The 23,673-nt window shown below is 45.8% G+C and overlaps 1 protein-coding gene across 3 annotated transcripts; it reads right to left on the reverse strand.

Moving 5' to 3' along the window:
* Window positions 1–1,326: 1,326 nt before the first annotated feature.
* Window positions 1,327–22,284, reverse strand: RELB (RELB proto-oncogene, NF-kB subunit). Of its 3 annotated transcripts, none has more exons than XM_088672677.1 (11): window positions 21,978–22,284; window positions 18,567–18,623; window positions 15,509–16,041; window positions 14,890–15,047; window positions 12,742–12,833; window positions 10,266–10,397; window positions 9,223–9,327; window positions 7,879–8,094; window positions 6,193–6,261; window positions 5,999–6,076; window positions 1,327–3,902 (listed from the first exon to the last, which is right to left on the reverse strand). In XM_088672677.1, the coding sequence occupies exons 1-11, from the start codon at window positions 22,147–22,149 to the stop codon at window positions 3,535–3,537; spliced, it is 1,980 nt and encodes a 659-aa protein (XP_088528803.1). In that variant the 5' UTR covers window positions 22,150–22,284; the 3' UTR covers window positions 1,327–3,534. The 3 variants fall into 3 exon arrangements, with proteins under 3 accessions (XP_088528803.1, XP_088528801.1, XP_088528802.1); XM_088672675.1 differs by lacking the exon at window positions 21,978–22,284 and adding an exon at window positions 20,470–20,626; XM_088672676.1 differs by lacking the exon at window positions 21,978–22,284 and adding an exon at window positions 19,620–19,782.
* Between the last annotated feature and the right edge of the window lie 1,389 nt (window positions 22,285–23,673).

Here is a 23,673-nt window from a genome sequence, read left to right on the forward strand (position 1 = left end):
ACCTCCTCGCCGAGGTCCCCATTCGTCCGGAGTGTGTCGCGTGACCGGTGGCCGCGCCGGCCAATCACAGCGCCCCTCAGCCCTCCCGCCTTCCGTTCTTTGGGAACATCCCCCTCTGCTAGGCAGTAGGTGGAAGAGCATCGCAAGGAAGCCTCCGTGCAGGCGCAAACTCGGTTGGGGTACGGATCGAATCCTATCCCATAATCCATAAATATGCACTGGGGAAAGGCAGAAAGGGGCGGAAAGCCAGGTTTAGCCCCCTGAACGGCAGCGCAAGAAGTTAATAGCCCTGCTGTATCAACCAATGGCCTCATCTGGTCATAGAATCCTAGTTGGAAGGGGCACCCAAAGGTCATCCAGTCCAACCCTCTGCAATGCAGGAATATGCAGGCGGCCTCGTATGGGGATCTTAGTGCTGCCAGCACCACGCTCTAGCTAACTGAGCCAAGGGCTAATCCTGTTTTAAAGCCATCCAAGTTTGTGGCTCTCATTCCCAAGAGGGGTTAGGTTGGCTCCAACTACCATATGTTGGGAGGCCAAGACCTACCTGCTCAGGCAGGTCTATGGAAAATAGGGTGCAGACAATGCTGATCACTAGGCTCCTGTTGGGGCAAATTATATTTAAATTGCTGGTTTCAGATATGCATTGCCATTGCTGTTTTTAACCAGTTTTGTTTTTATTATTCTGTATTTTATAATTGATGTTTTTAAACGTTTGTAAAAACCACCTTGAAGCCCAACTTGGGAGAAAAGTGGGATATAAATATTAAATAAACAAGATACTTGGAAATTCCACCTTGAGCTCAATAATTGAAGAAAGGTGAGACACAATTATCTATATATATATATATATATATATATATATATATATATATATATATATATATATATAAAAGCATAATTCTAGGCCCAAGGGGTGGGGTTGACCTGCCCAGCAAAAGTGCCAGGGCTGAAATAAACTTGCCCTTGGAAGACACCTCCTTTGACTCAAGATCTCTGCTCCCTAACTGCCAAAAAGCGTGGAGCTGCTTTTCCAGATGACCTGCTTATTGAATACTCACCTGGATTTGTCTCCGGGGAGGCTAGAAAACAGTTGTGTCAAAGCAAGCATTATCCTACGCTGTCAACTGTGTTTCCCCCTCACTTTCCTTATGGCAAAAGTCCAGTCCTCTGGGGAAGTAGGCTTGCTGTGAAAGAGCTCCACCTCAGCGTTAACTGCACAATCTGAACTTGCTGATATGGGACTGAATCCCACCCGAAAAGGGCAAGTCTGTGAGCATCCAGTGTTGTTTGAGGTTAGCAACTGACAAGGAAACAAGCCCCATACACAATCAGAAGCAGTGCCTGATTTATTAATACTTCACATCTTTCCAGGGCTCAGCCTTGGCACAGAAAACAGGTGACAGGGCTAAAATTAAGCCAGTTATAATGCATACATTTGAAAGGTAAGCCCAGAGAAGATACAGTACTTCGTTCAAAAGGACCCATCCAACATTACCACCATCCCAAGATGTATAAATTATTCTCCCTGCCTGGTTACAGATTCTGTGACAGCTTTTGAAGATTTATTTTCCTTACACACCTTGAAATGCTTTTTTTAAGAGTGATTATGTGACGGGGGGGTTGGGGGTTGGAAATCAAGTGGGTTTTTCCCCATTATTATAACAACATCAAAATCATTTCAGCTACTGCAACCTTTAACTTTGGGCAACATTTGCTTTTAAAGTTACAGAAGCAGAAAGTTACTGAAGAAGGGAGAATGCCACAAAAAAAAACATTTGCCAGTACAGTACAGAGGAGGTGGTAATATCTTCTAAATTCAGCATGGTGCCTTGCAACAGTTTCATTGTCAAATGCCAAAAAGGAGAAAAAGGCAGGGGGAAGCTACTATGGTGCTATCCTCTTTCTAGGGATTTTTTCTGTTTCCAAGGATGAGCTTTTTTTAGAAAGGTTGCATCCCTTTTTCTGGTAGCTTGACTAACTTAGGCCAATTGATTTCCAGTGGGTCTACTATGACTAGGATTTAATTACAATGCAACCCATTAGGAAAAACACACCATGATTTTCTGGTTCCGAATGTCAAAAAACTTACACTCAGGATGTTAGAGTCAAGTCAAGGCCTATAATACTTGCTCCTTAACACATGCATTGTTGTTTTTCTGTCATCAAAACGCCAGCCTTTTTCTCCCCTCCCCTCCATTAAATCTGGATTTCCCCTTTGCAGGGAAAACCCAAAAAAGTTAAACAGAAAAACAAAAATGGTTGCCAATGACCTGTTTGCAATATCTCAGTGACCCATTCAGAGCATTAAGTCCTTTTTTGGAAGCACCCTAAATTTCTGGGCCCTAAGGCTGGACAGATAGGCTTGACAAGTGCCTGGGCAATGCCTTAAGAAACCTTTAGCAACCATGAAAGAGCTCAGCAAGATTCTGACTGGCCAGTAGGCAGGGGTACAGAGTTACAAGGAACATTCTGAAATGCACAACAATGTTAGGTGCTCACCAATTTTTTTACTGTGAGCAAATTTTCCCCTCAGCTCTACAATACACCTGCCTAGGGGCATGGATATTTTAAAAAGATTTCGATGTACCATAAGCACTTCCATGCTAGTGACATGATATACAGGGAAAAGAGCAGCCCAGCCTCCCACCCAACAATATCCTGGCTTGTAATGCTGTCTGTTTTCTCTGGACCTAGCCGCATCCGATAGCCTCAAGTGCACTGTTTAAAAGTGGTGCAAGCTTTCAGCCCCAAGAGGCTTGCTTCGCACAGAGAAGATGAGAGGGAGAAGCTGTAACTCAGCATTAGAGAAGAAGTACATTCATCGCATGTGGGCAGTCACACATTCAATCCTTGGCACCTCTAGATAGGGATCTCTGCAGCAGCTAGAGAGAAAACCCCAGAGAGTCACTGTTAGGGCAACACCAGGTAGACCAACAGCAAAGTCTTATGACTTCATAAATGTATTGAAAGACATGTTCTTGTGGAATATACCGCTACGTATCTATGTTAGATCAAGCACCTGAGCTACTCCAAAACACAAGGCTGCCCATTAGCTATTGCAGTGTGCGCGGACTTTGCAAAAAGTACAAAATGTTCCAAGACAGATCGGCATAAATCTTTAAGCAGGGGGAAAGGCCTTAGGGGTACAACCATGAAACTAACAAGACTACATTTGCTAGTCTGACATTTTTGCCCTAGCACAAAAAGTCAGTGTTGTTGACCCAATTTTACAGATAGGGAAAACTGAGGAAGAGAAACTAGGAAGCCAAATGCAGGGGGCTAACATTGAGGGCATTTCCTCCCCCCCCCCCCGCAATTCAGTTATTAGTGCAATCTTAGTACTGTACAATCTTCCTTCCTTCCATTCATGCCATGTCTTATCTCCCAAAGGGAAGCCTGTCAAGGATCCCCGAAAGAGATCAATGTAATTTCCCCCTCTTCAGTCTGCCAGTAGGGAAAACACCCCTGTTTGCTTTGCCCAGGGATCTCTCTGCTACCTTCCCTCGCAGGCCATGGTGGGCCCACGCTCCTTCACAAGGTTGCAGCGCTGTCTGTTGACTTGAGCTTGGTCTCCATCTCCAGCCGTGCTTCAGCCTCCTTGTACTGGCTGGGGAACATGCTGCTCCCCACCAAACTGGCCGTGCCCTCTGGGTCAAAATCCACAGGGAACGGGAAGGGGGCCGAAATGCCGGAGTGGACGGAATAAGCATCCAGCAGGAACTCTTGTTCTGCGGAATCTGGGAAGTCCATAGCAGCTGGCAGCAGGATATCGTTCAAGGTAGGGCCGTTGTAGGAAGAGAAGTCTTGGCCCAGGTTGTAGTCCTCAAACAGGTCCGGCACGGTGATACGCTCCAAGTTGCTCAGGCTATTCCTGTCTTCCGAACCGGTCAAGGAGCCATCTGCAACCAGAACAAGGAAATCAACGCTACTCGGGGACATCTGAGAACAGTCACAGCCCCCCCTCCACAAAACATGGCGTGGATCTTTCTGCTTAGCAAACCCTGTTAAGTATAGTGATTTAATTTACTGAAATTGGGGGGGGGTGCTTAAATGCATCCCTGTGTGCTTAATCCTGGAATGTTCCCCAGTAACTCTCGTGTCATAGAATCATAGAATCATAGAGTTGGAAGAGACCACAAGGACCATCCAAGTCCAACCTCCTGCCAAGCAGGAAACCCCATCAAAGCATTCCTTTGTCACGTGAGAGGTATCTTACTCTCCTGGTATGCCCCGCGGAGGACCTTAAGGTCCACAAACAACAATATTCTGGAGATCCCAAGCCATAAAATGGCTAGATTGGCCTCTACTAGAGCCAGGGCCTTTTCAGTACTGGCCCCAACTTGGTGGAACGCTCTTTCCCAGGAGACCAGGGCCCTGTGGGATTTGTCATCTTTCCGCAGGGCCTGCAAGACAGAGCTGTTCCGCCTGGCCTTTGGGTTAGACTCAGCCTGACCCCTGTGTTTTCCTTCCTCATGGCTTGGACTTATGAACTACTTGAAATGAGGCTGCACTTTAAATTTTAATACTGTACTTTAATCTGTATTTTAATTAATTTTTTTTTATGTTTTATTGTAATTCTGTTGGTGTGAGCCGCCCTGAGCCCAGTTTTTGACTGGGTTTTTGACTGGCGGAGTATAAATAAAAATTTATTATTATTATTATTATTCTCCATCTTATTTTGTGTGTGAGCGACTTGAACTGTAATGGCTGCATCTCGTCAACACTGAAGAAGAGAGCCGTGTTAGATAACTCTTCTCTAAACGCAATAAAGGGGAGATGCTTGCTAGTGTGTGAATGTATGTGACAGAAAGAAGAACAGAAATTGATGTTCTCCCAAAGAAGCAGTAAGGAGAAGTCTGCTGGAAGGAGAAAATGGAAGCCTCTCAGAATGGCTTAGCTTGAGAGCAAGCACTGGGAAGCAAGAAAGAAACACAGTTTGTTTGACTGTTTAAGGAAGAAGCTGTAATCTCCAACTAAGAAAAACTAAGCCCATGCTTGGATAAGCATGAGAATGTGAATACTTTGCATATATTCTTCTTTACCTATATGCTCTGCAAGTAAAAGCTTTTGTATATTTTAACAAGTGTTTGGACGCTGTTTTAATTTCAAGGAAAGAGTCAGTATTGCACACTATTTTGCTTCCTAGCTGCAATTTAGCTACTCTGCCAACAAACCTTCTCCTTGGGTTTGACTCAGTTTTTTAAGCATTTTGCGGGGGCGGAGATTCCAGAATAGCCAACTCAAGTGACTTTTTCCCAAAAGAAGAATAGCCATAGCTGCCAAGTATCCCGTATCCGCCGGGAAAACCCCTTTTTTCTTACCGTTTCCCGGCGGTCTCCCGTTTAGCGGAAAATCCTGGTATTTTCCCTTAAATCGGGATACTTGGCAGCTATGACTGTGGAGGAGAATACAATTGTTACCCGGCCATTTTTCTGGTGCCGCTTGCCCTTCTATGGGCACCAGAAAATGGCGGCGGCGGTGCCGGAAGTCGCTTTACGTGTTTCCGGTCACGCGCGGAAGCGACTTCCGGCACTGGCGCCGCCATTTTCTGGTGCCCATAGAAGGGCGAAGCGCCACCGGAAGTTGCGTCACGCAACTTCCGGTCATGCGCGCGCTGCCGATCCCGGATATTTACGACCCGGACTTGGCAGATATGGAATAGCTATCGGAAATAATAAGAGACCTTCTGGATCCCCTCCTGCCATTTGCAGCAACTGGTCTTCAGAAGCACACTACTTCTGACAGTGGAAGGAGAGCTGTCAGAGGCCTAGATTTGGTTTCATTTTTACACTGGCTCACCACAACATCGGCTCTGCCCGCAAACTGGGTCCTCGAAACATTATGGGAAGCCCCTGGTGTGTGTTTGGGGAGAGGGGTTGGTGGTACCAGCGCTTCACCCTCTTTGATCATTTTCTGTACTACTGCACAATATTCCGTTTGGAACTCAGTAGGCCTCAAACAGAGGCAGGCTTTGGCTTAGCCTGGCCAGACTGACCTGCAGATGGAGTCAAGTTGAAATGGTCCATGTACCCTGGCTTTTTTCTCTTCCTTTTGGCTTCGATCCCGTGAGGGTCTGGTGAAACAAAGGCAAAAGAGAACTTGGACACAACCGTCCACAGTGTGCGGATTCTGCAAAACATATCCGTGACCCCTTGGGCAGCAAACCAAGTTGCTGCCAAGTATACAAACCTGGGCCAGAGAGCTCCTCTAGGACATCGGGCATGCCTTGCTTCCTTTTTTTGTTGACCCGGTAAGCGTCTGCAGAAAGATTGATCCAAAGGTTTGGCAAAGAAGTACATTTTTCTTTTATTTTTTGCATTTCACTTTCACTTAAATTAGTCGCCAGCACCCTCTTGTTTTTCCTATGGATAACAAGCCACCCACTCTAGCTTTCTGAGATTCCGCTAGGTGTTTCCCCCAGGCACCAAGCTTCTCTTCACAACCTCGAGGACTAGAAACTTGTGAAAGCCACAATGAAAACTGAATTCCTCATTCTGAAGAATTCGCGGAGACCCGTGAGAAAATGAGCAATTCAAAGAGGAAGCTGCTCCAAATTTCCCACTGCATACGGAAGGCGGAGACAAAACATTTGTTTGAACTGTAGAAGATTTTAGCAGCTGAATAAAGGGATCTGCTAAGAAAACTAGCGCTAATACGCCTAGGAACCTCACCAAAATGCTGGAGAGGGTGCACCTTAACAGGCACATATTTCCACAGGTGGTGGGAGTGTCCCAAAATCCAACTATTCTGGACAACCATACGGGAAATAAGTAAAATAACCAAGCAAACATTAGAAATGACCCCAGAATTGGCCTTACTAAACATTTCCCAAGACAATAATGTCCAAGTACACTACAAAGAACTCATAAACCACTTACTCTCACCAACCAGAAGCACCATAACCAGACACTGGAAAGACCTGTCAGGAGTAAGCATGTACCAATGGTACCAAATAGTATTGTAAACAGCCCTACTAGAAAAATTAACCAATAAGCTGAAACTGACACGGGGACAAATAGAAGAAGACGACTTCACCCCGGTATGGTTCCCCTTTATCACATACACAGCCCAACAAGACAATGACAAAAATCCACCAGCAGCATCCAAATCAATATGGCTAACCTGATCCAAAACACCCACCCACCCCACTCACACACGAAACAAAGACCACCACAGCCAACCACAAATGAACAATCGTACCCTAGGCCAACCCCAACCTCTCTCACCACCAAAGGAACACAAGGGAACAACAGAGAACCTGCTCAAGTGACGCCGACAACCCCCGCCCCACATATATTAAGTAAAATAGAAACATCACCTGACCCACCCATCTCCCCCTATCTACTTCTATCCCCCTCTTTCTTCCCAATGTCTCAGCAAATGAAACCAATTTGTAAAAATGTTACGAGAGACATTGCATATATTTCTGTAAATCAAGAAAATCTTTAATAAAAAAAATAAAGGGATCTGCTTTAAGGGCTCCAGACCCCAGGGAACATTAATTTGGTTCTTGCATTCATGCAGTGCTAGGGAACCAGTGGTCCTGCTGATGTTGTTGGACTCCAATTCCCATCATCCCTGCCCATCAGTCGGCCTGGCTGGGGCTGATGGGAGTTGGGAATCCAGAAACTTCCAAAGAGCTACAACCTCCCCATTCCTGCATTAAGGAATGAGAGAGTGCCATAGCTAAATGACAGAGTACATGCCTTGCACAAAGATGTTCCCGTGATTGATCTCTGGCACCTCTGCTTAAAAGGAAATGGTATAAAGTGAAAGGGAAGGTGCATTTTGTCCAAGACCCTGCCAGCCAGTGTTAAGCTAGATGGATCAACCGCCTGACCTGGTACCAGACAATTTCTTATGCTCCCATAATACCATTGTCCTTTGGCAGGTAGGTGAAGTTGAAGGGGTCGCTGGAGACGCTGTCTGTCAAACGGCGGAGGTATACCTCCACCTCCACCGGCTCCACAATGTCAAGGTGCTGGTACGGTGGCGTCTTGAAGACAATGGCAATCTGCCGGTGAACATCGGCCTGCGAAAAGTCAGCTTTCCCCTCCCACTTGTCCCTTCGAAAGATGATGGAGATGTCTTCTGCAAGGACGACAGAGGCAAGGTCATTTTAGAGAAGGTCTTCCCCTCCAGGAAGTCTGCCCCTCCAGGAAGTCCGATTATTGTCTGCCCAAGAAACTACTCTATTCTGAACTTTAAAATGGAAAGTGTAATGCTGGTGGTCAACAAAAGAGGTTTAAAGACTCTCTCAAAGCAAATCTTTTATAAAAAAAGTAGTATAAACACCGACAATTGGGAAACACTGGCCTGCGAGCTCTCCAGTTGGAGAACAGCCTTTAACGAAGGTGTCACGGGCTTTGAAGATGCTCAAACTCAGGACGAAAAAGAGAAATGTGCCAAGAGGAAGGCATGCTTGGCAAACCCTCACCATGATCAACTCCCAGCCAGAAACCTATGTCCCCATTGGAAGGATGTGCAGGTCCAGAACTGGCCTCCACAGTCACTTACGGACTCACTGCTAAGACTGCGTTCATGGAAGACAATCTTACTCGGCTACGAGGGATCACCAAAGAAAGAAGAGCTCTGCCTCCTCATAAGAAGGGAAGCTGAACCCATCACACCTCTCTGTCTTCCTCACGGTTGTGTTGAACCAAAGCTGAAATGTTCCGGAAGGCCCTTCATGCACCATCTTAGTAGTCAAGATAACCCCAGAATAATTGGCAGCTGTTGCAAGAATGAGCTCATATATGTTTATATTCACTTGCTTTGATGTGTGCTATGCTTATCTGTAGACTTTGTGATGCTGGGCTCTAGGCCCGGAAAGGGGAGAAGCTGTGGATAGCTGCTACCTATGGCCTCACCGGCCAGGTGTTCTGGGAGGTCCTGGGCAAAATGACATCTGCTGGTTCGTGCAAATACGTTTGCTTGGGGGTGGACAAGTCATGACAACCTCTCACTGTTGCGGTGTCTGTCCTGCATCTGCAAAGCCACTGAGACTCTGCACTCTGGGTTGTTAAGTTGACACCTTTCTTTAATCAAGCCCTAGAACGGGCCATTCTGGCATTTTTGAAATCCCTCTTTGGGATTCCTGCATCAAACCACTCTTGGGGCCTGCAGTTCAGAACAGCAGCAAAATCAAACAAGCTCAGCAAGCCTGATGTGTTGGGGAATGAGACCCATGAAAGATCCCTGGGGGTTCTTTTCACTTACCTTTCTGGACTTTATCACACAGCAAATAGAGCTCCTCTCCACCCGTACAGCTGCCATACTCCTTATTCATCCGGTAGATTTTCAACTCTGACGTGTTTGTGGATTCTGCATGTACCCAGACCCACAGTGTTAGAATCTGACCCTGCTTCCCATAACCACATGTGTTTTCTTTTCTGCCCCGTGTGTCTGAAAGGGACCTCCCCCAGAGAAAGCCCAGATCGTACACATAGCAAGGGGTGCATGGGAGGAACCTTCCTTTAAAGGGCAACCATCCAAAGCTAAGATACAAAACCCATTCCGATGTCAGGGCTCACTCCTTGGGAAAGCAAATTCTTCACAGGGCCTGCAGAGTCCAGCAGTGACCAGGACACTGATTTGAAAGCTGAAGTGTCGTGGGTTAAGGAGCTGTACTGAGCTCTTGGTCCTGAGGCTGATGATCAGAGGATCCCTGAACCTGAGGCTGGAAGGCAGGTAGGCAGGCAGGCACCTGCTGAACCATCCTACAGCATCAGGGCCTATATACCTGGAGACAGAAAGCTCACAGGCACCTTCCCCTCACCCCAACCCCAAGAAACTGCCTCCCACTTTACTTCAATGATCCAATGGCACAGGAGACCAATGGGTTACAGGCAAAGTGTCCAGGGTATTGACCCTTTGATGGACTCCAGTTCTCCACGAGGAAGAACTGGAGGCTGTTGTTGACTTCCAACCCTTACTGGAACAAGTTTCTCACCAGGAGCTCTCCATGGTCCTGAAGCAACCAGCTTGCTTTACCCCAAAGCTTCTCCCCAGATCAGAATATAACGCTTTTGATCATGTGCAGTGTGTCATTCCCTCCTATCCACTAACTACAATCCACTTTCTGGGCTTTGTAGGGTCTCAATCCTACAAAAATCACTGGATTGGCTGGATTCCTAATACCATGTCTCTGCTCCCCCACCCCTTGGTGTTTGTTTACTTGCCCTTGTTATTTTCCTTTGTAGCCACAGCTAGAAATAACCACTTGCCCACTTCACCACCTTCCAATACTCCCCATTGCTTACTCTTGTCAAAGATGGGTTCTGAAAGAACAGGGCTGAGGTGCCGCGTCTTCCCTGTGCAATCTTGGTAGGAGACTTGAAAACAAATCCTGACCACGTTCATGTCGACCTCCTGGTGATTTTTTAATGAGCCAGCTATATAGAGACACAAGGAGAGAGAAAAAGTGAGAAACAGAAAGAGCAAACCAAGCACAGAATAAACACATTTGTTGTATATGCGCAGGAACAGGGGCTTTTCAGTGGTGGCTCCCCATTGACAGAAAGCTCTCCTCAGAAAGGCTCCCCTGGTGCCACCATTACTGTACATAGCTTTAGGCACCCGTAGGGCTGCCTTACATTCGGGCTTTCCTTGATACGCTTGGGAATTGGGCAGCGAAATGGCGTCCAAGCAGATTTTTTGCTGAATTGGCAAAATGCCGGGAAAACCCAGATGTGTGGCAAGTAGGGTTATTTTTTTTATTTAAAAAGCTGCTTTAAAAATCAAAGAAAAGCCCCAAAAACATTTTGTTTCTTAGGATATTTTTTGAAGCTAAAAAACAAACAAACCTCAAGCACTTTGTCCTGATCTTCACTTTGGGGAATATGACAAACCCTAAGTACCAGGCAAAAACATTTATTTTTCACCAGCCCTTTGGCTCTCAATTATCTGTGGCCATTTTGAGCGGGTGGGATGTTTTAATCCGGTCTTTTAAAGCTAGGATTGTCTTTTACCTGTTTTTCATTCATGCCAGGGTTGGTTTGTATAAATAAGTCCCCAATAAATCTAATAAATAATAATTGTAGCAGTACTAGTAGCAATAAGAAGTAAACATTGGGGGGCTTGGTCCACAGAATACAATTATGTCTCCCTCCACTCCTATTAAGTATCATAGCACTGGTTCTTGGTGAAAACAACCCCATAACTCTTTTCAAAGCCCTCTTTAAGACAGGGGCAGAGCTGGGGGGCTCATGATTCATAGATGCCATTAAATAGAAAGGGAGTACTCCAGCAGAGGTCCGTAATAATAATAAAGGCAGGATCCCAACTGCTTGTTCCATGTTTATTTCAGGGAAGACTTGGTCCATTATAGGTATGGAGTTTGCACCTTTTATATTTAGAAAACTATTTATTTAAATAGGACCATAGATTTCAATGTTTGACGTTTTATTATGTTTTTATATGTGTTGGAAGCCACTTGATAAGAGTGACTGAGGCAACCCAGCCAGATGGGTGGGGTTTAAATTATATTTATATTAATTATCATCATCTTAATCATTATACACAAGAACAACAAAGAAAAACAACAAAATTAAATAAAACTACAATTAAGCGCACACACAGTGTACAAATTTGGGTTGTTTCATTCACATCCACTGGAATTACTGTTATCAATACTAGTGGATAGTGGCATTTTGAAAAATCATTTTATTTATAACTAGTAGAATATCATTTATAATGATGGCCATATTGTCCTTGAGGTCTTATGATATTCTCACTTAAAGCTGAAAGGTTGCTGATAATTCACAATAGTAGCCTATTTCGCAGGAGTCCTTAAAATCTTTGTATGCAACCATTGGCGATTCTGCTCCCCACGCAGATATTTACTATTCAGGGTTGTGGGGTTTTTTTGCACCCAGGTGCTGAATCAGTTCTAAGAGAACAAAATGGGCGAGGAAAAATGGGAGACTGGGTCAGGAAGAATGATTGGCAGCTGGCAGAATATCTTAGATTGGAATCCTGATCTGGAACCATTTTTATACAGCTTCTGGCCAATCAGAAGATGAGCAGGAGCTAAGCAGGCCCTGCAAGATGACAAGGAAAGGGCTGGTTTAGAGGGCCTACTAGCCCTCAGAGCAGGAATGGGGGCTCTCCAGATGTCATTGTGCTCCAACACCCATCAAACCTAGCCAGGGTGGGATGATAGGAGCTGCATTCCCATACCCTGAAAGTATCCCGAAAAAACGGGACATTCCATTTTTATTGTGAGAGGGCGGCGGCCATTTTGGCTGCTGCGATCTCATGCAATTTTGCGGCACGATCCAACCCGCCCGCCCCCCCAAAAAAACAACTTTTCCAGGGCTGTGATCTCACATGCTGTCCCCAAACTCACATTTTAGGGTGCTGTGCCCCCCAAAAGCACTTTTTTAGGGGGGAACATCGGCACAAAATCACAACCTTTCGCAATCACGTCCTTTTGCAACCTCAGGTCCCGAGAAACATTGGATGATGGGCGTTGTAGTCCAAAACATCAGCAGCGCAGCAGGTCACAGCAACCAAAATGGCCACCATGCTCATGTGATTTTAAAAAAAGGAAGATGGCTTCCTGGATTTGGGCTTCATAGTGTTGGAGGGTGCGCATTCCACCAGCATCAGGAGGGCCAACAGGCTCCCCAACTCACAAAGGCCTCTGCCGCCAGACTTTGGTTCTAGTCCTGCAGGAGCTACTATGACCAATCCAGCCTCTCAAGGTGGCCTATGAGAGCTCCCACCCTGCAATACCTTTGAAAGGATCAATCCCAAGTTGCAGCTTTTTCTCTATGGATTCCTCAATGTCCTTCTTCTTCACGCACTGGATCCCAAGGTTGTTAAAACTGCAAAGCAATCAGAGGAGAGTTTGGGGTTCAGGAAACCAGAAAGCTGCCACCAAAGGAGGCGTTTTGGTTCCAAGGGAAGAGAAAAGCTGCCTTAAACCACATTGGTCCATTAGGTCAATGTTGTCTGCAATTCTCAGCATCTTGCTCTTTTTCGGTCCTGACCAGAGACAGTGGGGATCAAGAGCATACTCACTAAGAACTTTACAAGATTTCGAGCACAGGCCAATAGGCATACGTTTGCACAGAATTTGCATGTGCTGTTTTGTATGCACAGCTGCAAACTTTGACTGCAAATGTCACGGAAAGCAAACCAAGTTATTTCTTATCCAAATAACTCAAAGAAGCCATTCATTCAACTGGCACCCTTTGTACCCTGTCTCAGATCACTCAATTGCAGTTCATCTTCAATTCATTTGCTGCTCAATTCTTTCCCCAACAGATCCTGCTTGAAATCAGTCGGATTCCCCTTCAATTACTCCCAGATCATCTCATTTATTATTATTTTAAAAACACACTTATTCAAAAGTTATAATGCAGCTTTGTCCACTGCCGTAATGTGTAATATTTGTAATATCACAAAATGGTAATTCCAATCCTCAATCCCTCATCACCATCATCTCCAAATATGGTTATCTTCAATTTATTTAAGTAAGTCAGATCATGTACGCACGCACACAATACAGTGTGGTGCAGCAGCAAAAAATATTAATGCTATTCTAGGCTGCATCAACAAATTATAGTGTCCCGATCAAGGGAAGAAATAGTCCCGCTCCAGTCTGCCTTGGTCAAATCACACCTGGAGTCCTGTGTCCAGTTCTGGGCACCACAATTTAAGGAGGATACTGAAAAGCTGGAAGATGTGCAGAGGAAGGCAACCAAGATGGAAACCAAGCCTTATGAGGAATGGTTGAGGGAGTTAGGTATGTTTAACCTGGAAAACAGGAAACTGAGAGGAGATCTGAGAGCCATCTTCAAATATCCCAAGGGCTGGCACATGGAAGATACAGCAAACTTGTTTTCTCCTCCTCTGGAAGCTAGGACCTGAACCAATGGCTTCAATTTACAAGAAAGGAGATTACAACTGAATATTGGGAAGAACTTTCTAAAGGTAAGAGCTGTTTGAAAGGGCAATAGACTCCCTTCATGCACTCTCCTTCCTTGGAGGTTTTTAAGCAAATGTTGGCTCTGTCATGTATGCTTTAGTCGAGATTCCTGCACTACAGGGGCTTGGACCAAATCTACAATTCCATGATCCTAATCTTTAAAGCCCTATGCGGCTTGGGACCCCCGTACCTACGGAACCACCTCTCCTGGTATGCCCAACGGAGGACCTTAAGGTCCACAAACAACAATATTCTGGAGATCCCGAGCCATAAGGTGGCTAGATTGGCCTCTACTAGGGCCAGGGCCTTTTCAGTATTGGCCCCAACTTGGTGGAACGCTCTTTCACAGGAGACCAGGGCCCTGCGGGATTTGTCATCTTTCCGCAGGGCCTGCAAGACAGAGCTGTTCCGCCTGGCCTTTGGGTTGGACTTAGTCTGACCCCTGTGTTTTCCTCCCTCATGGCTGGATTTATGGACTACTTAAAATGAGGTTGCATTTTAAATTTTAAGATTGTATTTTAACCTGTATTTTAATTAATTGATTTTTATGTTTTATTGTAATTTTATTGGTGTGAGCTGCCCTGAGCCCGGTTCTGCCTGGGGAGGGCGGGGTATAAATAAAAAAATATTTATTTATTATTATTAACACAATATCCCCTGCATAAGTTAGGCCCTATTGGCACAATACACTTAAAACAGTATCATGCCACATTAAATAGCCATGGCTTTTCCCCAAAAAATAGTGGGAGCCGAGTTTTGTTATGGGTGCTGAGAGTTGTTACAGAGCTGCAATTCCCAGTGTGCTTTAACTATCAACCCCTCTCCACAGGGACCTCCGGGAACTATAGCTATGTGAGAAGGAAAAAGGGCTCCCCTAACAACTCTCAGCACCTTTAACAGACCCCACAGCAAACACAGTGCTGCAGCCAACTCTATGCAGGCGTTGTTACCTGTGCTTGGGGTTGGCTCGGGGCTTCAGTGTCACTTCGCAGAGACCATTGTTGCAGTCTTTCCCCACCAGGCTGTGGGGGTGGATCCGGTGAGGCCAATCCTTCCACACCAAGCATGCTGTCACCTTCGCTTCTGGAATGCCTGCAAAGTTCTGCAGCTGGAGAAACAAACAGAGAAGGAGGAGGCCTTCTTCCAGGGGCCACCACCAAGGAGCCCACGGGCCGTAAATGGCAAGACTTTCACGGGTTCTGTGCAATTCTTAACACAGCCTTCACCAACCTGTTGGCCTTAACACGGCCTGTCTCAACCTCAGGTCCCCAGATGTTGTTGGACTACAACTCCCATCGTCTGTGACCACAGGGTCCTGTGAGCTAAGGACGATGGGAGTTGTAGTCCAAAACATCTGCAGCGCAGCAGGTTGGCAAAGGTGATCTTTTTTAATAAATAATAATAATAATAATAATATATTATTTATACGCCGCCCATCTGGCTGGGTTTCCCCAGCCACTCTGGGCGGCTTCCAACAGAAAAATGAAATGAAATAATCTGTTAAACATTAAAAGCCTCCCTAAATGACGGCTGGCTGCAATCTGGGCTTTGAAGAAACACACCACTCACCTCAATGGTCGGCAGAGTTTTGTTGGTCTCGGTGCTGAATTCGCCCAAGATGCTTCCAGCCGACCTGCCTTCACACTGGTAACGGAAACGCATTCCCCTCTGCTTGGGTTGCTCTGTGATCACCAGCTTGGGCGGCTCCTGGGTGACGTCCTCCACCTGCTCTCGGGACATCCCAGGACGCAGGGAAGAGTGGGGAGGGGGCCACGAGTCATCAGAGCACCTGCTACTGGGCAGCAATGGGAGGGACGTCCCCCTTGGAACCAGCTGGGGCCTTAGCGTCAAGTTGTTAAGGTTCTGAGAGAGCTGGGAAGGAGACGGGTCTTGCAGCGCTAAGGAGGCTGAGAAGCAGGAGGAGCCGTAGGGCCGCAACAGGCTCATGCCCATCGGCTCAGCTGGTCTCTGCATTCTGGCTGGTGATGCTAAGTTAGAGCATCTGGGGATCAGCTCGGCTGGCCCGTTAAGAGAGAGCCTGGATGGAAGCGAGGCAGCATCCACCTCGAAGCCATCTTCCTTAATCAGTTCATCAATGATTTCTAGAAGGCAGAATGAGAGCAGGGAGATGTTAGGTTCCAGGTTCCATTCAAAGCATTGATGTTCACGTTTAAAACTCTGAATGGCCTTGGACTTCGTGCATCTCAAGAAATCAAATTAAATGAATTTGGATATGCGGAAGATATTTTTTAAAAAATTAAGGAACCGCAGAAAGAGAGGGAAGGAAGTCAAACTTTGAAATGTTAAAATGATTGTAAAACTAATGAAATGTATAAATTTGAAAAGTATAAAGAAAAACTTTTTTAAAAAAAAGTTTTGCCTTCACCTCCATGAATTTGCATATCAATGGCTACCAGTAATGATGGCTATCTGCTACCTCTGAATCAGAGGCAATACCACTTGCTGGGAATCACAGATGGGGCAAGCAATGTTGCACTCTTGCCTTGCTGATGGGCTTCCCAGAGGCATCATCAGACTGGACACTGTAAGAACAGAGCACTGGACCAGAAAGGCCTGCCAGCAAAGCTATTCTTATGTACTCACTACTGTTCTTTGTTGCTGCTGTTTGGGAGATTTAAAAACAGTGCTTCGTTTAAGTGACATGGAAATAAAGAAATGGCGTTTCGGCATTACTTGTTTCCTTGTGTTTTAGTCTTCTTTTTCATCTTTATAGAACAATCCTACAAGACGCTAGGACTAGAGATACCAGCCGCAGCAGAACCTCCACTATAGCCAAAGAGAGCCCAGAGTGGGAAGGGAGGAGAACAACGCAAAGTAGAATACACAAAAGCAGCGCGTGCCCCCTGCCCCACCAGCATCTCTTGAAACACTTGGAGTTCTTGTTAGTAATTGCACCAATAAAAAACAGACCAAGAACTCAGGCCAATATAAGATTCAATAGTGAGAATAATCCCTACTCACAAATCAAATATTGAATTGCAAAAACAAGAATACATATAGTCATACAGAGATTGTAAACTTGGGAAAGTTGGGAAAGATGGAGGGCACAAGGAGAAGGGGACGACAGAGGACAAGATGGTTGGACAGTGTTCTCGAAGCTACGAACATGAGTTTGACCAAACTGCGGGAGGCAGTGCAAGACAGGAGTGCCTGGCGTGCTATGGTCCATGGGGTCACGAAGAGTCGGACACGACTAAACGACTAAACAACAACAACAAACTTAAAGCTACAAAGCAATAATCTGTTACAGCATTAAATGTCGTTAAGTGGGTCGAGTTCATGCTAATCCAAAATCAGGATATATCAATGTCGTGTTTGATGTGAGAATCTTAAAGTCTCGATCCTTAATCTATAGTCGGAGGTCGGTCATAAATCAGAAGCCAGGACAGGGCACTGTCTGACAAATCTCTATCTCTTAACATGGTACTGGTGCATAGAATCTAGTTCATGTGTTTAGATTAAAGTCATTGAGTTATGTGACACTAAGGGACATGCACACATGTACGAATCAGTACTTTAACCACCAACTGGTCCTCCACACATACACAGAGAACTTGGTTTAGATGCAACAGTCAAACCATGATTTTGCCATCTTGAATGGGCTTTCTGCTCCTGCTCCTCCCCTCCCTCCATTATTTCCTGGTTCACACAAACCATGATTTGTCATTACATCTGAATCAGCAAACTATGGTTTGCCTCCCAAAGAGGAATGTTAATCAAACTATTGTTTCCAGTTCTTGTTTGGAAGCAAACTGTGGATGTAACGTCAAATAGCGGTTTGCTGAACCAGGAAGTAAAGGACATGTGCTTAAGCTCTGAAGCGCAAACCATGCTTTGGTCGTTAAACGTGAACCAAGCCACATGCACTTACTGTATGTTCCTTGTACCGGTATATGTCAAGAATATATCATCCTAATATTGATTTTTTTTTCCTCACCTGAAGTTTGGTTCACGACTCTGCCCTAAGCCCCAGAATACCTTACCTAATTCATCTGGAAAGAAAAGAAAGAAAGATCAGTATTTTAAATCAAATCACAACATATTCTGCCTATCTGCACATATTGAACAGTTAGGAGTTCACAACCCAGCAGATAACTTTATAACTCATCAGCCCTGCCTTCATTAAATGGTCATTAGGGGTTCCCTGGGAAGAGGGATTTATTTAAAAAATTAACAGCAATAATTTAAGACTTTTGAAAAGTCTTTTTTAAAAAACAAACAAACCTAAAAGCACAAAAACTTTAAAGTATTGTAACCCATCCTGGGACCCTACAATAAATGCAAATACAGTGGAACCTCGGTTTATGAATTTTCGGTTTACAAACGCCGCAGACCCATCTGGAACGGATTAATTCACTTTCCATTACTTTCAATGGGAAAGTTCGCTTCAGTTTATGAACGCTTCAGTTTATGAACAAACTTCCGGAACCAATTGTGTTCATAAACCAAGGTACCACTGTAATAACAGTAACAATGATTCCTAGCCTTTCAGTTTTTTGGTTTTTTTGTTTCTTTCTTTCCTTGCTAACAGAAGAAGAATTAAACTCTGGATTTCTAAGAAGTTCATCAAAGGGATACACGTGAACCGAATGCAAGCAGTCCTTACCAGCCGTCTCTGCCGTGGGCTGCATGATGGACAAACTGGAAGCTGGGAGGGAGGAGCCTGTGAAGACAAACAATGTGTTGGGAAGCTGCATTCTACCATAATTTCCAGGCCCTTTCCACCAAAAAAGTGTTCATAGCCAGGGGAGACCAATGGAGGCGGCCCCGTGTTAGAAAAGGCCTTTGGCCAAGTACAATCAGCAATGTTTAAACACAGACCTCATTTAAAACAACCCACAATGCCCCAGGTTCAGTGTTGCTCCAGGGCATCGTGGGAAATTCAAAATGGCATCTTCAAGCCACTCAGCAAGGTGGCTGTTCAAGGTGCAACAGCAGACCAGCCTGTCCTTTTCTTTCACCTGGGCAGCTGGTTTAGTCTCCCTTGCATCCTCAAATTCAGTACCCAGAAAACCACCTTCCCTTTTTAAGAGTGCCTGAATTGCAGGGGTAAAGAAGGTCTGAAGCTAAAGGCTGTGTACACAAGCATGCATTTAAAGCACACTGCTTTCTCCCTAACAATCATGGGAGCTGTAGTTCACCCCTCGCAGAGCTGTAACTCCCAGCACCTTTAACAAACTGCCGTTGTCATCATCATTGGTTTATTAATCGCCTTGTAACCTAATGCGTTCTTACTGCCCTAGAATTCTTCCAAGCTACAGATATATCGTCGACTGCACCATTCACCTTCTAGGGCCAAATATCTACTCTTTGCTTTAATAATAAACATAAGAAAATCAATGGGCCATCCTGTTCTCACAACAACATTGGAGACAGAAACATCCATATTTTGTTCACTTTCCCATTTCACTGCCATAAAGCGTATAGTTTCTAAGAGCATGCCACCTCCAAGGGATCTCCAAACACCAACGGCTAGGGTCTTGCACATTTAAGTTGCAGTAGTATCAAGATGCATTCCCTACTTAAAAACACCTCATAAGAAATCAGAGCGATTTGAAGAAATCTGCAAAGCCACTAGACCATTTAAAAAAAAAACCACCCTACTAGTCTACCTGTCTACACACACCTAAGGTGGCTCAACATTTTGCTGTCTGGTTACCTGGAGACAATTCTTGCTCACCACAGTCAGATGTGAGCCCATTTGCAAGACGGGATGATCAAAACGTCTTTAAAAACAGAGCCACCAGCTTGGCACTAAAGGGTCAGGATGAAGACCAAACTTCCTAAAACCAAGTGACCATTCATAGAGCAGGAAACATCTGCTTCAAAACGTTGAGAAAGCAAATAAAATTGATTTGACTTGCCCGCATCCAGAAACTCAAAACACACACTCATGCCCGTTCACCCACCCGCATAAGAAACCTCCCTGCCCTTTACTTAAGGAGCCTCTTGTGTGAAGTGGGGGCGGCGAAGGAAGAACCCCCTGCCTTTGCAGAAAAGGGATGCCCCCAGGATCGCCACATGGCTAGAGAAGGGACCAAGAGAACCCAAACACGCCGGCTCCTGTTCTTTTAAGTGCAGGATTGAAATGCAGAAATCAGCAAGCTTATCAGTGTGTGGAAATGAGCAGGCAGCAAGATTTCAACCTGTGCTGTTGAAAAGCAGATAAACCCACCCCACCTCCACCCCAAATACCCCCCCCCATAATAAATTGCCTCCTGAATCAGACCAATGTCCCATCAAGTCCAGCATCCTGCTCTCACAGCAGCCAACCAGATGAATGTGGGGAACCCACAAGCAGGATCCGAGCAACTCTCCCCCTCGCCTCCAGCGGTTTCCGGCATTTAGAGGCACAGCAGAGTGACTCTTTCCTGCCGTCCCCAGGCCTCCCAGCGACCCACTCTGTTGCCTAGACAATAACACAGTGCCCCCAACCCCTGGGCCGGGAACTGAAAAGTCACACACGCCCTCTCTCCCCTGGAACTTATTTCACTCCAGCTGCCCCATACCTAGAGCGGGTGAAGCCAGCATCTCTTTCCTCTGCCACAGAGGCAATCGCAGTGGCTCCTGTCTCACTCCAGGCCTCTTCATAACCTGGCCCTGAGCTCCATTCCCCCCTTGGTCAGCCCTCAAGCCCAAATTTCTCTCTGTCCGTCTATTTTTTTTTTTTTTTTTAGCTTTGAGGGTTCTTGGAATTCCCCTGCTCTGCCGGCTGCTGCTTCCTGATTGGCTGCTGGCTGTCATGAAGTCATGCTCAATGGAACGGGAAAGCCCCCCAGCCTAGCGGTAAAGGGCAGGATCTACTCTCAGGCGTTAAAAAAGAAACACCAAAACGCAGCAAAAAACAACAACAACCAAGAACCGAGAAAGGAAAAGCAAACAGACGCTCCCTTGTACTTAGTAAGGCAACAGGTGCCTGGCTGAGTGGGGGGGGGGGGAGAGAGAGAGAGAGAGACTTGGTTTCCTACACTCGTTTTCTCTTTCTTGCTCCGGGCAGGATCAGGCCTGCATGCACACCCAGTTGTTCCGCTTCCAGAGGTGGCCAGGCAGGTGCTTCTCTGGAAAGGTCGCGAGCAAGCAGGCCATGAAGGAAAAACAGCCTTCCCCTTAGCACCTGTTGCTCCAAAGTAGACTGCCTCTGCAGCTGGAGGTTCCATTTAGCTGCCATGGCTTACTGGTGTGCATTCCGAAACCTGCCTTCCATGAATTCTGACAACTAAGCCTTTTCAAAAAGCAAGCCAAGCCAGCGCCTCCACACAGAGGTGAATTCTACAAGATAATAAGCTGGGCGACAAATTACTTCCTAACACCAGCCCTGAGCCTACTTGCTAATTAGCTCCTAGTATTAGGAGAAGAAAATAATTCTAACCCATCAACTTTTTCCACTCCTAACTTTATAAACATCTGCTGTGTACCCCCACCCACCCGCTTTTAAGGCTATTATTAAAGGTTGCTTTATAATCCTTAAAAACAATAGCTTGGAGGCAATGAAGTTGCGTGCCAACCGATAAGGAAATTAAGCAGCCTCCTTTGCACTTGTGTCTTGCAGAGCAGCCCAATGGTCTGCAAAAACCCAGAGACCAAATTGTTTTTCCCCAACACTGCTGGACTCCAATTCCCATCAGCCCCAGTCACCATGGCAAATAGTCCTGGATGATGGGATTTGGAGTCCAAGAACATCTGGAGGGCAACAGGTTTCCCATTCGTGCCGTACATGAAGTTTTTTCCCAGGGTACAGATGCTTCCCTCCATCCTCTGAAAAGCTTCACCTGTGCTAATATCTGCTAGTCTTTAAAATAGTTAGCAGCCCAATGTGGAGGTACTGCACGGTTACTAAACAATCCCTACTCACAGATCCAGAATTATCTGTGGTACCTAAACATGCACCAGGAAGAGTGGGAAAGATCCCAGTTTTTGTTTGCTTGTTTCCCCCTCTTTCATCACAGAAGTATGATGGGGAGTTTCTCTTAACTTCACCAAGAAATTGAACCCTGTAGGGAGTTCAGCGGCCCCTTACCCAGCTCTTCTTTTAGCTGTGTGCCCTCTCCAAATTGCCCCAACTCCTCAAGGCAGGGCTCAGGTTGGAAGAGTTCTCCCTGGGCAATTTTGCCTCCTCCTCCTCCTCCTTCTGCTGCATCTTTTCCCACAGCACCAGGTTCAGCTTTCGGTTTCGGGGCTTCCAGGCTCATTTCTTTTGAAGAGGAAAGGGATGGGGGGGGGGGAATCAGGAAGGATTTCCAATTCCAGGAAAAGAAAGGAGGGCTGTCATGACCGGAACACACAGCCCCCTTCCCTTCCCCTCCTTGGTCTTTTGGCACCGGAAGCTCCCGCTTCCAAAAAAAAGAAAAAGAAAAAAGTTATTGGCCAAGCCGATCGGCCATGTGGTTTCAAGATAAACAAACTGCCAAAAAGAGAGGAGTGTGGCCGGAGGCTCAGCTTGAAAGTCCACATTTGTATTTAACATTTGTCTACTGAGGCTGGTCCATCAGAGTGAATGGGGCACCTGCCCCCCCTAACCTCAGCCAACCTTCCCCTGCCTGCATTCCTACAAGGAAGAAATGCCCACCATCTTCTTCATCCTTTTCCACAAACACCGTACATGTACATTTAAAGCACACCCACACCAATAATCCTGGGAACTGTAGTTTACCTTCCACAGAGCTTCAATTCCCAGTACCCGTACCAAACTACAGTTCCCAGGATTCTTCGAGGGAAGTAATGTTTTAAATGTATGATGTGTGTGCAGACGTATCTCTCAGGGTTGCCCTCGTAGAATTCAGCAGGGAGGAAGATGGGGACAAAACCAGAATTAGTTAGCACTGCCGGTTCACTGGGTTTGGCTTCTCTGGCAACAAAAGTGGGACAAACAACAACAACAACAGAACATTTGTGCTATATAAAGTGAATTGCAGCAGGAAGCTACGAGACGTGCAACAACTGGAAACAAAGCAGTACATCTGCACGAAACTTTTGCAGGTGCAAACAGTATCCCAGCCTATTGATATAATCCAGGCGTCTCCACTGTATTCTTCAGTACCTGCTAAAAACATTATAGAGAAGCAAACAGATGCTTCGGAAATTGAGGTCCTTTTCATCTGCTTCAGTATTTTAACTTTTAGATGTTTAAAAGTATGGCTGTACCCCCCCCCCCCGATTTTATTGTTTTATCTTTTTGTAAACCACTTTGAGGTTGTTGTTTTACTACAATCAAGCAGTGTATAAGATTTATTAAATAAACTAATATTAATAAATTTGAGAGTGGGATTGTGTATAACCTCATGAGCAAGGGACGCAGGTGGCGCTGTGGGTTAAACCACAAAGCCTAGGGCTTGCCGATTAGAAGGTCAGCGGTTCGAATCCCTGCAACGGGGTGACTGTTGCTCGGTCCCAGCTCCTGCCAACCTAGCAGTTCGAAAGCACATCAAAGTGCAAGTAGATAAATAGGAACCACTACAAGCGGGAAGGTAAATGGCGTTTCCGTGTGCTGCTCTGGTTCGCCAGAAGCGGCTTGGTCATGCTGGCCACATGACCTGGAAGCTATACGCCGGCTCCCTCGGCCAATAATGCGAGATGAGCGCGCAACCCCAGAGGTCCCTTTACCTTTACTCTGAATAGGATACAACCCCGACCCCCCAAAAAACTGAAAAACACGACATATTTATAGTCCTTCAATCATTCGGAAAATTTTAACTATGGGGGGAAAGCGAAGAGTT

The sequence above is a fragment of the Zootoca vivipara genome, chromosome 6, assembly GCF_965207765.1.
Source record: "Zootoca vivipara chromosome 6, rZooViv2.hap1.1, whole genome shotgun sequence".
NCBI classification, from domain to species: Eukaryota; Metazoa; Chordata; class Lepidosauria; order Squamata; family Lacertidae; genus Zootoca; species Zootoca vivipara.

What these genes read in the sequence shown, in the direction of transcription:
- RELB (XM_088672677.1), bottom strand. Translation starts at nt 22,149, where the DNA reads ATGAGCCTGGAAGCCCCGAAACCGAAAGCTGAACCTGGTGCTGTGGGA. An exon ending in GTGTGATAAAGTCCAGAAAG is followed by an intron (nt 8,095 to 9,222) that starts GTAAGTGAAAAG and finishes TCGTCCTTGCAG; the next exon opens with AAGACATCTCCATCATCTTT. An exon ending in CAACTTGACTCCATCTGCAG is followed by an intron (nt 3,903 to 5,998) that starts GTCAGTCTGGCC and finishes TTCTGGTTGCAG; the next exon opens with ATGGCTCCTTGACCGGTTCG.